This window comes from Caretta caretta, chromosome 4 (assembly GCF_965140235.1).
Source record: "Caretta caretta isolate rCarCar2 chromosome 4, rCarCar1.hap1, whole genome shotgun sequence".
In the NCBI taxonomy this organism is placed as follows: Eukaryota; Metazoa; Chordata; order Testudines; family Cheloniidae; genus Caretta; species Caretta caretta.
In genome coordinates, this window is record NC_134209.1 from 20,471,751 (window position 1) to 20,488,504 (window position 16,754).

General features: G+C 41.2%; 1 protein-coding gene across 1 annotated transcript in view; it reads left to right on the forward strand.

Moving 5' to 3' along the window:
• GTF2E2 (general transcription factor IIE subunit 2) overlaps positions 1-15,802 on the forward strand; it is a 66,022-nt gene extending 50,220 nt beyond the window's left edge. Inside the window, exons 6-8 of the mRNA XM_048848762.2 lie at positions 1,313-1,406; positions 13,752-13,867; positions 14,937-15,802. Of these exons, the coding sequence (XP_048704719.1) occupies positions 1,313-1,406; positions 13,752-13,867; positions 14,937-15,056 (330 nt within the window). The 3' untranslated portion in view covers positions 15,057-15,802. The remainder of the gene's footprint in view (positions 1-1,312; positions 1,407-13,751; positions 13,868-14,936) is intronic.
• Positions 15,803-16,754: the final 952 nt, after the last annotated feature.

Sequence of the window (16,754 nt, forward strand, 5' to 3'; positions counted from 1 at the left end):
CAGCAAGTGGGAAGAAGATAAAAAAGGGGGACAATGACATCATGATGGTACCTCACTCTCCCTACAACAACAACACCTGGAAACACCTGAGGGGCAAGGACAGTGGGAAGTGATGGTCCCAGGCTGGAGGGATTTTTAGCCTGTGTATGAAAACCTGGGAAAGCCAAAGCAGCTTGTGCCTTAAGAATCTGCCAGCCTGTTTATCACTCAGGGTGAGAATTTGCTAATATTTGTATCTGGCAAAAATCCATCCTGGCAAATGCTCCCAAAATCCCGTTCTTCTCATGGGTATAATTAAATGGAACCATTTGATTCAATCACAAAACTTTTTTAGCGTCAGGAAGATGAATTTGGAATTGTACCAAGTGAAACACACTAAGGCAATGAAAATAATCTGTACTTGGGGGATGCTTAATAAAATCCATGAAGTCATGTATTGTTAGTTTGGGCATAAGCCATTTTTGTCTGACAGAGAATAGATTAGCAAATAAATTTGCATTAGCATTTGAAGTGCATTAGGATGGTGGTTGTCAAATGCATCCAAGGGGCAACAATCTTTGGGGCAGAGGGCAAGAGATGTAATTTATATACCCTCACTGAGAGAGAGACAACGTGATGCACAGATCCAAAGCTGTCTCACCTTGGGATTACTTTGGGGAAGGTCACTTTATTGAGGTGGGGAATGGTTTGAAGGTCACCATCCCTTGCAGAACTGTGGCTGAAAAGTTGCAATATTCTTTTCTTCTCAGGACTGAATCTTTTAAAAGTTCCTACATTTGTTTTTAATTTCTGGAAATGAGGTAGTTACATTGACTTATATTGTTTCTTAATACTTTATCTGATGTATTATTTTTATCAAAATAGAAACCCATGTAAGCACACCAAGCTTGTACTCAGTTCTACTCTTTAATATCAGCCATAAGAAATGAGTCTGTCATTTGCTTAATTATAAGCTCTAGCTCTTACGGTGACCATATAAAATCGTATTGGTATCTCGGTCTCCTTTTCCTGCCAGGTACCCATGGTACGCGGCTAACTCCTGAGGCAAATACTCCTCATTCAGCCCCCAGGTGCATTTTGAGAGAGTGGTACAGAAACATGTTTTGAAGCCAATCTAATGCCACAATAACCCTCCAAAACTGATATTTCACTGCAAAGTGAGAGCTCATCTGACATGACATAATGTTAAAGGTTTTCCCCTGCTCCCTAGCTAATTGACACAGCAGAAAATTGGAGTATGTTCATTTTATAAATGGAAATACCAGAAATACACACTGGTAGTTTGACTTCTTTTTTTCTGTTTGGGTTTGAGGCTTTAGGGGACCAGATCACCTTTATTACTCGTCCTGATAAGAAAAAAATTCTTTTCTACAATGACAAGAGCTGTCAGTTTACAGTAGATGAAGGTAGGTGTGTTCTTTACAACTTTTTTACTTGTAATTGATCTGCACCTGTATTCCATTTGGTTTTTTTAAGCACCTGTGCATAAATAATCTTTAGGTATTATGGTCTCTTAAAACACCTTGATTAATCAAAATGCTAAATAAATCCTAGTCTGTCTCAAATTGCATGTTTTGTTAAATCAACTGACCTAATAGATGATGAGGTGGGTTCACAGCCTTGGATAGCAAATCTCAGGTTTCAGGAGGGTCACATCCATCTTTCTTTCCTTATAGCTAGGTGGGAGGAGGATCCCAAAGCTTTTCTGTGTAAGCACAGGGTCAACATATGGAAGAGGTCGAATACTTAGATTATAAATTCTTGGGATAGGGACTGTCTCTTTGTTCTGGGCTTGTACAGCGCCTAGCACAATAGGGTCCAGGTCCAGGACTGGGGCTCGTATGCATGACAGTAATGCAAATAAATAATAATAATACTATACTAGTGAACTCTTACATTGAAAACAGTAACTTACCCTGTAATCCCCAGCAAAAATCTTGTGGATGGCTTGTGCTCCTTTTTCACCACCCGATAGGCACAGAGGGAACAGAACAGGGCAGAGTATGAGCCGCAAAGTACGGATCTTGTTAGGCGAGCGGAATGGGGAACCATGAGCTAGGTACATGGGTATGAGCAGAGGGAGGGGGGGAAACAGGCAGGAGAGGGCAGAGTCAGGAGTTGTGCGGTGGGGGGATAGGAGCTGGGCATGAAGAGCAGAGGGCAGGGGACAGAATAAGGAGGTAGGGATAGGAGCAGAAGGGAACAGGGAGAGGGTGGGGGACTCAGGGATCAGAAGGGACAATAACTACTAGAGCACACTCCTCTCCAGAACACAGAACTGAACCCACGGTTCCTGAGGATTCCTTTGCTGTCTGGCAAATAGCTGGGATACCCAGTGGCGAAGTGTGTCTCCATTCTTTGCACTGAATGAGACAGGGTCCTGTGGGGAAAGTAGTGTGTGATCATGGAATTACAGACTGTATCTTAATGCATACACACAAGGGGGCTGAACTAACTTTGCAGAGGTATACTTTCATATGATGTACCTGCCATAACGAAGTATAGCTCTGTGCAAGCTCGATAGCTTGTCTCTCTCACCCACAGACATTGGTACAGGAAAAGATGTTACCTCACCCACCTTGTCTCTCTAGTATCCTGGGACCAACACAGCTACAAAAACACTACATACAGCAATTGTCAAAATAGCATTTGTTCTACTCTTGGCCACTTCAGGTGTCTTCTGGTACAGCAGAAGAAAAGGTTACCTGTCAGATTTGCACCAGATGATGAAGATTAATTAAATTATGTTGAAAATTTATCTTCAGAGGAGCTGTCCAACTAGTACAATAGGGCCTAAGATAACATCTTAAGGTAGAAGAAATGAAAACAGTTTTACACTGAAATTTGAATTTAATGTATTCACAGGACCATTAAAGCAATAAATAAAAATTAAATGTGTTGAGTAAATGTATAGTGAGCCATTCATTGATCTTTTAAGAGAATGCAGTGAGTGAAAATGCATATTATAGATTGATTCCTTGCAAGGTAAATTTACACTTTCAGTAGTAGCTTTATTCTGGGAAGAGATTTTAGAAGTTGCATCACCTCGGACATTAGAAAATTATAGCTCTCTCCAAATTTTGGTGAGTGAGTCTGAGACTTAAGTTCCATGTTTTCCTTTTTTTGTCTTTAAATTTTCAACCCAAACTATGCCTGGCAGGCAAAGATGTAAGCCTTTCAGCCTTGTCTACCATAGGGAATTCTCCTTTTCCCATCATTGCTAGCACTGTTCAGCTCCACCATTAGTTGGAAAACCTAGGGCAGGTTGCCCACTAATTTAAAATGAGCACGTGTCATCTAATCCTGTTCAAAAGATGTCTGTATGACCCAGTGCTTAAAACCCCAGCAGCCCATTTACACTAGGGATTCCAACGTAGAATCATAGAACCATAGGGTTAGAAGGGAGGGTCATCTAGTCTAACCCAATGCCAAGATCCAGGATTTGTTGTGTCTAAACCATCCAAGACAGATGGCTAGCCAGCCTCCTTTTGAAAACTCCAGTGAAGGAGCTTCCATGACTTCCCTCGGCAGTCTGTTCCATTGTCCTTCCTACAGTTAGGAGGTTTTTCCTGAGATTTAATCTAAAGCTGCTACGTGGTAGTTTTAACCCATTGCCCCTTGTCCTGTCCTCTGTGGCAAGAGAGAATTTTTTCCTCCATCTTTTTTATGACAGCCTTTCAAATATTTGAAGATCACGATCATGTCACCCCTTAATCTCTTCTTTTCCAAACTAAATATACCCAGTGCCTCCAGCCTTTGTTCATATGACCTAGATTCCATCCCTTTGATCTCCTTTGTCACTTGCCTCTGGATCATTTCCAGTTTCTCCACATCCTTTCTATACATTGGTGACCAAAACTGGACATAGTACTCCAGCTGAAGCCTAACCAGTGCTGAGTAGAATGGTACTATCGCCTTTCGTGACTTTCATACTATACTTCTGTTGATGCAACCCAAAATTGTATTTGTGTTTTTTTTTGGGGGGGGGGGGGAGCAACAGCATCACATTGTTGACTCATGTTGAGATTGTGATCCACCACAACTCCCAGATCCTGCTCAGCGGTGCTGCTTCCAGGCCAGTTATGCCCAATCTGTATTTGTGCATTTGGTTTTTCTTCCCTAGGTGTAGCACCTTATATTTGTCTTTGTTGAATTTCATGTTATCATCTATAGCTCAGTTCTCCAATTTATCCAGATCCCTTTGAATTTTGGCTGTATTCTCAAAGTGTTTGCCACCCCTACTAGCTTTGTGTCATGCACAGATTTGATCAGTATGCTTTCCCTTCCTACATCCAGATCATTAATAAAGATATTAAATAACACCAGACCCAGAACACATCATTGTGGAACTCCACTTGAGACCTACTTCCAATCTGATATCATTCCATTAATAGTTACTCATTGTTAGCAGTTGTTTAACCAATTATGTATCCCCTTATGCAGGTTCAGTAGAACAACCATTTTCTCCAGCTTACTTATGAGAATATCACTTGGGACTGTGTCAAAAGCCTTTTAAAGTCTAGATATATTATGTCCACTGCATTCACCATCCACCAAACCAGTTACCTTGTCAAAAAAGGAAATCAAGCTGGTTTGGCATTATTTGTTCTTAGTAAATCCATGCTGGGTGCTTGTGATCACCCCTTCGTTCTCCAGGTATTCACAAATTGAATGTTTTATACATTGATTTAGTAGCTTCTCAGGTATCCAGATCAGGCTGACTGGTCTGTAGTTCTCCGGCTCCTCCTTTTCCCCCTTTTTAAAGATGGGCACTATGTTAGCCCTTCCCCAGTCTTCCAGGAGCAATCCTGTTATCCATAAGTTGGCAGTATTGCCAGTAGCTCTGAGATTTCTTCAGCTAATTCCTTCAGCACTGTGGCATGAATAGGATCAGGCCCTGCTGACTTGAATTCATTCAAGTTAGTCAAAAGATCTCAGACATTGCTAAGACCTCTGTAGCTGAACTAGCGTGAGCTAGGGTGGAAAATTATCCCAACGTTTTCCAAGTGAAGACAAGGCCTTATGTCTGCCAGTCGTTAGTTGTGTGGCTTGAGGAAGTCCCTAGCGATATTTTTTGCCCAGATACTTTGCACCCAAGTGTCCTGAGAAAGTTGGCTGAGGCATCTCGAACATACTGATGTTCATTTTTAATAAGTCTTGGAATACCAGGGAAATTCCAGAAAACTAGAAGAGTGATACTGTTGTGCTAGTATTCAAAAAGGGCAAGCAGGATGACCTGGATAATTGTAGGCTGGTTACCCTGACATCAGTCCTGGCCAAAATAATGGAAAAGCTGATACATGATTCAACTGATAAAAGAATTAAAGGATAGGAATATTATTAATGCCAGTTCTATGGAAAATAAGTGTTGTCAAACAAACCTGATTTAATTCTTTGATGAGATCACAAGTTTGGTTGACAGAGATTTGTAAGTCTTTGGACTTAGTACCATGGACTGATTTGGTATTGTATAATGTAAACTATTTATAGAGTAACACTAAATGAATTAAGAACTGGCTAGCTGGCAAATCTCAAAGAGCAGTTGTCAGTGGGGAATCATTATCAAATTGGGTGTTTCTAGTGCGGGCTGTTTCCTGACACTTCAATGTTTTCATCAATGATAATATAAAATATTAAATATATAAACATCAAATCTAAAATCACTGCTGAGAAAATTTGTAGATGACACAGAGATTGACAAAGTGGTAAAAAATGAGGAGCGCAGGCCAGCTAAGTTCCCTCTAAGCTGTGCGGCCACGCAGCCACCTGTTAAGCGCCACCGAGGTGCTCAGGGCTGCAGCGGACAGAGATGCCTCTCCTCAAGCCCCGGACTTGTCACAGCTCCCTGACCCAGCCCAGCCCTGGACCTGCTACGGCTGGGGGACAGGCGCCCTGGCCCCGGCCCGGCCCAGCCCAGCCACGAACCTGCCGCGGCTGAGGGACAGGCGCCCCTCTCCCGACCCAGCCCCGAACTTGCAGCGGCCGGGAGACGGGTGCCCCTCGCCCAGCCCAGATCTGCCACGGCCAGGGGAGAGGCACCTCTTCACCCCCCAGCCCAGGTGCTGCTGCAGGGGGAGAGTTGGGGGGGAGTCCTCGCTGTAGCCCCAGGGAGCCCCACTGCACCCAAAACCTGTCATCTCCAGCCCCACCCCAGAGTCTGCACCCCCAGCTGGAGCCTTCAAAACCCCCCCTCACGCTTCCCCCACATCCAAACCCTCTGCCCCGGCCCTGAGCCCACACCCCCAGCCAGAGCCCTAACCACCACCACCCTGCACCCCAACCCTCTGCCCCAGCCCTAAGCCCCTCGTGCCTCACCGCACCCCCAGCTGGAGCTCTCACCCCCCCTCCCTCACCCAAACTCTCTGCCCCAGCCCTGAGCCCCTCATCCCCGGCCCCATCCCAGAGCCTGCACCCCTAGCCGGAGCCCTCACACACACCCCTGCACTCCAACCTCTGCCCCAGCCCTGAGCCCCCTCCCACACTCCGAACCCCTCAGCCCCACCCCACTATATGAATTTTGTTATGTACACCAATACGGAGGTGATGTGTCACACACCACCTCCATATCGGTGCACATAACAAAATTCATTCTACACATGGGTGGGAAAAATCAGATGGAACACTGCAGGACAGTCAGTATGGAGTGATCTGGATGACTTAGTAAGCTGGGCCCATTCTGCATTTGGCTGTATTAAAATGCATTTCGTTTGAGTTATACATCTAGGATCAGGGAATTCAGGCCTTACCTATAGGATAGGAGACTGTATCCTAGAAAGCAGTGACTCTGAAAATGATTATAATGGACAAGCAACTCAACTTGAGTTCAGAGTGCCATGCTGTGGCAAAAAGGGCTAATGCGATCCTTGGATGTATAAGTAGAAGGGGCCATGAGTAGGAGAAGAGAGCTGATTTAACCTCTGAATAAGGCATTGATGAGACCAATGCTGCTTACAATTCTGGTGTACGCATTTAAAAGGGATGTTGAAAAGTTGGCAAGGGTGCTGAGAAGATAGAAAAAATTATTCAAGGGCTGGAGAAAATGCCTCGCTGTGAGACACTTGAAAAACTCAGTCTGTTTGGTTTATCAAGCTTGAGAGCTGACTTAATTACAGTGAAGCGACCTTCCCTGGGACAAAATATCGGGTACTAAAGAGCTCCTTAATCTAGCAGAGAAAGAAAAAGCAAGAACCAATAGCTAGAAAGTAAAGCTGGACAAATTCAAATTGGACATAAGGCACAAATTTTAACAGTGATTAACCATTAGAACAAGCCACCCCGGTGAATCTCTTGATTTTTTTGAAATCAAGACTCAATGCCTTTCTAGAAGATATGCGTTAGCCAAACACAAGTTATTGGGCTCAGTACAGGAGTAACAGTGAAACTTTCTGCTCTGGTCTGTATTATACAGGTGGTCAGACTAGATGATCTAATGATTAAGGCTAAGCTTTTGTCATGGACATTTTTAGTAAAAGTCATAGGTAAAGGGCAATAAAGAAAAAATCATGGAAGTCATGACCTGTCCTTGACTTTAATTAAAAATATTTGTGACAAAATGCGGATCTGCAGGTGGGAAAGCTGTGTGCATGGCTAGGAGCTCCGAGGGCCTTCACTGCGGGTTGGGTGTCAGAGCTCCAAGGTCCCCCACCAGCCATGGTTGGGAGCTGCGGGGGACCCCGGGGTACTCCTGCCGCCCGCAACTCTGGGGGTCCCCCTGCCACCCGTGACGGCCTGGAACTGTGGGGTGCCCCCACCGGGAGCTATGGGGTACTCCCAGCTGCTGCAGGCTGAAGTCACGGAGGTCACTGGAAGTCATGTATTCTGTGACTTTTGTGACCTCTGTGACTAAATCGTAGCCTTACTAATGATCCCTTCTGGCCTTAAACTCTATGAATCTCATTCCTGTACTCATGGCTGTAGAGGGCTTGAGGGCTAGAATTAGTGAAATTAGAGAAAAGACTTGGGAGTGACTCCCTCCACCCACTCAGGCCTATATGCTATTCATGTGTAAAGAACTATGCATGAATTGAGCTGAGCCTGTTGCTCCTTGCCGAAGGGAGTGAGAGAAACAAGGCTTGGTTTCAAGGAGCATTGGTTGGAATGGATACAGTTCTCCTGGGCGAATTCTCCCTTTCTCCATCTGGCATGTTGGAAATACTGTTAAACCAGTGCTGGGTGTGGCCATGATGCTGCTGAAATGAAAACTTTCTAATCTTTTACTTACACTCTAAATACCTTGAACACTTCTTTCCAGCACCGAGAAGTTCCATACGTTTGGTACTTCAGCCTAGAGCAAAGGCATGGCCACGCTTCACAGTGATATACAGCATATGACACCATTTTTTTAAATGTACGGGCTGAGCAGTTTTCTGTAAAATATGCTTTTTACTGAGATCAGTTATCTAGTGCTGAATTTATTCCCCTTTTTAGATCACATGACCCTCCCAATAGGTGGTGGCAGTGTTTCCTGACAAAAGTTGTTTAACTGGGAGGGGGAAGATAGTTTAAAGCTAGTTGAGATCCTGTGATGTCTGACAATTAGGCATTTAAAATGTATGATAAATGGACCAGAACTGAAATTACGATTTTATGTCAAGTTGTAATACAAAGTGGCATTTCTTACTTTGATCTGCAGGTGGCAGCATAACCCCATATTTTCATTCACACAAAAATGGCATGTCTGTCCTGCCCTCCACTCTGCATGGCTGGGAGCGGGTAGAGCTTATTAGCCAATCATGCTATGATATTGTGAAACCTGTAGAAGAGAGTGCTTCTTCTTGGGGCCATCTCTTGGCCAGAGACTGCCCCAGAGTATCCTCAAGTGTATTGACTATGGTTCTTCTCAGTGTTAAGAGAATCTGTTAAGGGATCAACAAAAATTGTTTGCATACATGGTTGCTTAAGACAGGTTTCACTCTGCTTACCATCATATTTCAGCTAATTATGTATGTCAGTAGCCTTGGTGTTATAAACAAAAAAACCACAAAAAAACCCCTGAAATGTTGGCTTACACAGCCTGAGCTAGCAGGTGATTAACTTTTTGAATAGTTAATTGTTGAATAGTTTATCCTGGAATGTGGACTCAGTACTCCTGGATGCACCGTTGTACAAAATGATGTTCTACAATTTTGAATCTACATTGTGTTCTCAATGGCTTGTTAGAGACCATCAGTAGAAGTGAAGGATTTCAAATATGTTTTGAACAAGTTTTTCTACATCACTTTCCCTGATTGTTTGGATAAACTAGTGAATTATTGCAATTTTTGGGTGGTGCAGAAGTCTTACCTAAATTACCCTCTCCAGTGTACCACCCTGGGGCAATTTGTATTATTACATGACCTTCATAAAAGGGGGAACGTGATTAGCCAAAGAAGGTTGAGACTGCATGTGTTCCTTTTTAATTTCCTGGGTAATTAATCAATTCTTTCTAAAATATAGAAAAAAAGGTTTGTAAAAGCAATGGCAAATTTCAGGCTCTGCAGCTAAGCTAAGTATTTGTACTTTTGCGGAGGGTGTTAAAGCCCTTCTCCTTTGATCTCATGTCTCAATGCACTGGGTGAACACTGAAAAGCTAGTATAGTCATACACTTATTAAAGAAATTGAATACATTTAAGAAATTGCTGCCCCTATAGAACATCCTTTCACGTTTGAGTGTAGTGTAGGTGGTATTGATTTTAGTACTTTTAGGGATTGTCTTCTTAAATATCTGTGAAGAGATTTCTATCAACGCTGGAAGTGCTGTTACGTTTCAAAATGCAAATACATGTGGGATTGGTAGGGCCCTTCATTTTTGTTTTTCCTACTGAAAACCTCTGAAAATTTTCCAGATTTTAAAAAACCTAATATTCAGGTTTTGCCCAATTTAACCTGAATTTTAAAAGAACCAGAACACCTCAGACCTGGCTCTGCTCTCACAGTTTCCAGTTGCTAGCTGTTACAGCTGCAAAATTGGGGAGCAAGATGGTTCTATACCAGTAAAACAGCATGGCTTGTTTTTTTCAGGTCTGGTTGTGTTTAGTGTAATTTCTGGCGGTGCATTGATTCCTTGTTCCCTGACTAGACAATGAATATATTTCTTGTATCCACTTGGTGACACCCTAAATCCAAATTGTTAGCGTATATGGGCCTAGAGAGGGATGATAGCTGTGTACTCATTCTCTGCTTTACTCATGTAAGTTCAGAACTAAACCAATCCATTGGTGTCTGCTGTTTGCAGTAAAATGCATGCTTGTGAACTCTGACTGTCCTAAATAGTTCTGGTGTAATTCTGAGATGCTTTGGTGCTAATGTTCACCTGCAAACAAACATGAAAATAAGTAGCCTGATGCAAATATCCAGTTCAAACAATATCTCTGTATGCAGTTAGATTTATGAAGCAATGTTGTTTTAAAAGGAGTTGCGGGATATTACATAACTAGTCTGCAAAAGCGGATTCATTTATTCATTATCTATTTGCATGCAATGTCAATTTTTGCTTTACAGTTGACTTCTAATTGTTAATATTCTTCTTGGTCATCTGCTTTAAAAAGATGGGTATGAAGTTATAACCATGGTATAAAAAAATAGAGACATGAATTATCATGGTTAGAAATGAACCATAGGTACCAACTTTTTCTTTTGATCTTTGGAACATCAGAAGTTGTCTATTTTCCAGTGTTAATTTTTCACTTTGTTCTTGAAAAGATTGTACAATATGATTAACTGTTCATCCTCTCCCTGGCATCCTTATACACCAGAATCCATCATTGAGCACAACTGTTAGTAGGTTGTGTACTTGTACTCTTGTCTATGCAATGTGAGCTCTGATAAGGAGACAAATGATTTGTATTCATTATAAAGCACTGTAGAAATAATATTACATTTTCATATAAAAGTTTTAGCATTTTGGCTATAGAGTATGTATCACATAAATGATAAAAGCAGTTGATCCACATATATGCAACCATGTACTGAATAGCCTCGAAAAGCAATGTAGCATACCATAACCAAGCTCTCAGTGTATTTAACCGGGATTTATTCTATATACTTATTACATGCATTTCTAAACTGCCTATCACCTTAGAATGTGGACATGATAGAAATAAGTGATTTTAGGAAACTGTTTCTCACAAATTATAGAGTAGTACTTTGCTTTCCTGGTCATATCATTCAGCACCACTTTTCTAATGAGACCAGGTTGTGGTACCAAACAGCCAAGGTACCAGTTGTCATGGGAATCGGACAATAGGAAACATCCAGAGACTCATCTTACCTCATGTCCTAAAAGAGTTAGGATTCTCACCCATAATAGGCTTGTATTGAGAATTCGGTTGAATTCCAGAAATGAATGCCTATAACTGACATCATCAGATCCTCACTAGTTAAGTTATGGGGATCAGGAGATCATGTCTTCTGAGGAACTGTCCCACACTGAGGTGTCAATAGAGGAGGTTTTGGAACAAATGGATAGATTAAGCAGTAATAAGTCAGGGCCAGATAGTATTCACCCAAGAGTTCTGAAGGAACTCAAATATGAAATTGCAGAACTATTAAGTGTGGTATGTAACCTATCACTTAAATCCGCGTCTGTACCAGATGACTGGTGTAGAGCTAATGTGACACCAATTGTTTAAAAATGCTCCAGAGCCGATCCTGGCAATTACAGGTTGCTAAGTCTAACTTCAGCACCAGGCAAATTAGTTGAAACTAATTAGTTTCAACAGAGTTATCAGACATATAGATGAACAAGATTTGTTGCGGGGGAGTTAACATGACTTTTGTAAAGAACTCTTGCCTCACCAATCTATTAAAATTCTTTGAGGGGAATCAACAAACATATAGAAAAGGGTGATCCAGTGGATATAGTGTACTTGGACTTTCAGAAAGCCTTTGACAAGGTCCCTCAACAAAGGCTTTTAAGCAAAATAAGCAGTCAGGGGATAAGAGGGAAGGTCCTCTCAGGTCCTCAATAACCAGCTAAAAGATAGGAAACAAAGGGTAGGAGTAAAGCGTCAGTTTTCAGAATGGAGAAGGGTAAATAGTGGGGTCCCCGAGGGATCTGTAGTGGGAGCATCATTGACCAGTGGAAGAGGCTCATAGACATAGGAGACGGGACCCTTTCCAGGAGATGGACCTAGACTATGGAAGTCATTCTTGCAAAAAATAAGTGACCTTGGATCTTGCCTACAGTCTGGGAAAGAAGGGAGAGAGGATTTCCATTTTAATTAATTGGGAGGTGCGTAGGTACAACTTGTGAGGGCTGTAAAAAGTACAGTCATCAACTTCAGCCTCCAATATGACAGTGATTGCTGCTTTGAAAAAAATACATGGAAGAAATGAGAGAAATTTTACTGAAATGGATTTTCAGGGCAGTGTCAGAAATGACTTTTTCCAGATAAACCAGTCCATTTGTGGTGGGGTTCTTCATCCCACTGACAGAAAGGAGGATTGCTTTAAATTTAATCTGATTATGCTACAAGCCCAGTCATCATGGGTGACGTGACCAGAAACACAGTTATTTTGTATTGTTAAAACTCCTTATCTTTGTTTTGTGGAAAGCTTAAAATAGTTCCTTTTTTACTGGTGGGGGAAAGAAAGAAAACTGATACTGAGGAGTGTGATGTAGTCTTTTAACAGAAACGTTAATGTTTCATAACTGAATTTATAAAGTGCTGTAAGCCTTTTTTCCCCAAAGCAACTGTGTTCTGGAGTTAAACAAAGTAAGTGCAAATGGAGCCAGTGTGTCTGAAGCAGGTAATGTCACTGGGTGTTTACCAGCATCAAGGTTTTAAACCATACTGCATAAAATAACTTCTTAAGGGCATATGAGCTGCAGTTGTTTTGACAACTGTATATTAATTGTATCTGGAAAGTCAAAAAATCTAGTCTTGCACAGCATTGTGTGCCTTGTGTTTTATTTATGGTTTGTTAGCCAAACCTGCTGACAGGGTATATCTAACTTAATGCCCATGGAATGAAGGGAGGTGGGATTGTACCAGTCGCTTCGTGGATAAGGCATTCCAGAGAATCTATGAAACTTTACAATGATGCAGTGTTTTCAGTGTGGATGACAGCTGCTCCAATTAAGACTTTGCTCCTCTGTTCTTTTTTTCCTGCTTCCAGGGTTCTTAGGTAGCTTTTCTCTCTTTAACACAGGAAGGACTTTAGAAATCCATTAACTGTATGGCATTGTTTATATTATAGTGGTAATATCATCCAACAGATTGATGCAGTAAATGTCTCAAATCTTCAATCAATTAGAGTAGGAGGCTGACAAGTCTCCTGTGATAATGGCAGCCGAATCTCAGAAAATTAAGTTGCTGTCTCTGGCTGGAGTTAATGGGTGATCAGGATATTTTGAACTGAGGTTTGTAAAGCACATTGAAGATCTAAAGAGCTGCATACGTGCCAAGCAAAAGATAAAATCACTGAGTTAATATCAAAATGTTGTGTTGCTTGCAGAGTGCTCCTCACTAGCCAGACTCTGGGGTGTAGTCAGCACAGAAGTCAGTTTCAACTGACTTTTATAATTTAACATCTTTTCTCTCAGAAATCCAGCTGGCATTTTCGGAGTGGCTAACTGAGTGCTCGTTCTGTGATGCTACTCCTACTGTGGTTTGGAATCAGACTTCTGGTATCCGTGTTGTCATAGAATGATGTGGAGGAGTGTTGAGCAGTTGATGTTTGTATAGTCATATTGTCCCTGAATGGGATGGTTTTTTACCTATGCATCATTCTCCAGACTATGGACTGAGTGCTTTGTTTGGCATTTTAGAATTTCAGAAGCTGTGGAGGAGCATTCCTGTGGATTCTATGGATGAGGAGAAAATAGAAGAGTATCTGAAACGACAGGGTATTTCTTCCATGCAGGAAGCTGGACCAAAGAAAATAGTAAGAGTTATAAATCACAGATCTTTCAAATGGGTCTTTTCCTCAGCTCCCACGAGATTAGTTCCAATGGAAAAGAATCAGTGAAATGGGATGGCGCATATGCACAATTACTCTGTGTCACTCTTGCACTATTGGACCTAAAGATTTCTTCTATAGCACTATGACCTCCTACAGCTTTTACGAGTTCATGTTTAGGTTGGTGTAATCCACAAGGCATCAAGGAGGAGTGGGAACAGTAAAAAGCCACTTCAGATTTACAAGTTGCTTTTTCTTAAGCTGTACCATCCAGTCGTGGGGTGGTGAAATCAATTAAAATGGTGGGAAGAAGGTTTTTTCCCCCAGCTAGCCAACTTAAGTATTGATACAAAGCATGTAGCCAACCCCACCACAAAGGCTGGGGATCGAATACAAGTGTTTTTGTGTGGAGATCAAAACATAGCTATGACCTCTACATAAAGGCCCTGTTGACCTTAAAATAGGCTTTTGACATTAATTCATATGTAGCGTATTACATCTCTGTTGTCCTATCTTAGACCTCAGACTCTCAACCCTTCTGTGGAATGATTTTTAATGTGGTAGTGAAGAAGGAATTTGTCCCTCGTTCTTGTTCATCTCCACACTAGATATTTTGGTGCCTGTCAACACATAGCTGTTGCCACAGGTTCATACCAGTCCCTTGGGGTGTTAAATATAAACTCATTGGGAATAATCAGTGTTGCCACTGGCCATATCTTGTGTAGATGTATAGAGCATATATAATATTTTCTATGCAGTGTACAGTATATTCTGTATCGACACATTGACTCTGCTATGGTGCTCAAAACAGAGAGCGGAATATTCCATACAGCCAGTACTCACTGAAAATATTTAAAACAAGTGACATTTTGTAAAAGTTGAGAGCGAGAATACCGTCACTTATTTCTAGAAATAATATGCTGCTCTCCCCACCGGAGCACTGTTTTACTACAACATTTCAGACTTCAGTGAATAATGTTGAATTCTGTAAGGAGGTCAGATCCTTGTACACCTGGGTTGCAGCCTTGTGATTACTGTTCCCTTCTCCTTTTAGGCTCCTATTCAGAGGAGGAAGAAACCTGCTTCTCAGAAGAAACGGCGGTTTAAGACTCACAATGACCATTTGGCTGGAGTACTGAAGGATTACTCAGATGTTGTTCCTGGCAAGCAGTGAAGTTTGGTTCTGGAACAAACATGCTTTTTTACACAGGCCCTTTGCCGCTGGAGTTCAATGTCTGCTTAAGGACTGACTGACTGTATATAGTAATGTGGTGTGTCCCCATCCCTGCAACTGTCAAGATGAAACAGTTCTGTTTAAGAGCACGTACAAATTACCAAATGTAGAGTTTTATTTTAATTTAATTAGCTAACGAGAACTGTGACTTCGTAAGAGGTCTAAATGGACAGCCACTTGCCACTAGGGGGTAAAAGATGCAGAGCATGTAAAGCTAGAGTTCCTGGTAAATGCTTCACTGTGCTTCTCAATGATTTAAAGGGGATTTTTCTTGTATTGCTTTAGAGTGGATTTGCAGGTAGAAGTGAATACAATATTCATTTTATTTGTTCCAAGAGAACATACAACATCATTGCAGAAGCATTTGTTTAAAGAGGCAAGCGCATTCACAGTTTGTATATTTCTTCTTTGCTTTGGCATTGAGCTTTAATGAAAGTTGATGTTGTCTGAGGCTTTGGCATGGAAATACACCACCAGAATTCCTACCAGGCTGCGTGCTGGAAATGTGGCTGCAACCTCACAGTGCTAATCAGAAATTGCCCTTGGGATATTGCTGATGACATGTAGTGGATGCACATGCATTGCACAATTCTGTGATATGGGTTAAAAGGATCAGACAATAAATAAAATGACAATGTGTTACTAAAGGACAGGTTTTTTTAAAATAATAAAGCCTATAAAACTGGTGTCGGTACATTTCTTCTTCAGAGACCAACTGAATTAAGGGATAACCAGCATCTGTTGTGAAGTCACATTTTCCTTCACAAGTGGAAGAATAGGAGTTTTTGAGTTAAAAAATCCAAAGTATTGGTTCAGTTTTCATTGTTTTGGGCTATGCCTTTTATTTTTCGTCTTGGAAAAAAAATAACACCCAAATGTAAATATGTAAAAGATTCTATATGTATGTGTTTACTCCTGTGAAACTTACCAGTGGGATATATACAGTTTGGCTAACTTATAATGAATGGGAGGGCAGTTAACACTAATCTGTTTTTTTATGGAATCACAAGTGAGCGGCAGATGCCCTGCACCTTAGGGGATAGTAGTCACTCTTCTCAAAGTTAAACAGTGAGGATGACAGACAGGGTGGACTGATTGAAATCAAAACAGCTTAAATCACTGATCTAAATCAGCAAGCAGTAAACCTTAATTTAACTCATCAGTTTTAATTGTGTTTTGCATTTGTATTTTTTAGTTATTTTCCTAAAGAAAGGTTGATTCTTGTTGGTTGGTAACTGGTGAAACATATTATTTGTAACTAAACATAGCCTTTACACAAATGTGAGGCTGCTTCTTGCTAACCCAGAAGTTCTATACACATTGCACAAGAAATCCTACGCCATTGACATTGTTTGTCCTCTCCACTGTAATAGAGTACATGGCCTTCTTCCTTTTACACGTTTATTAAAGTAATTATATTGCTTAACTTACATTTATTCAGATTCTCCATTTTTACATTTTTGATGCTTAGAAAAATGATACATTCAGTGAGTGATACATTCCTTATTTACTAAATTGATTATTAATTATTTACTTGTGATTTGTGTCACACTCTATTTGGATGAAATTCAAATTAAATTAAAATGCACAAAAGAGCATTTTACAATTTTTTATTAAATAAAACCACTTTTAAAAATG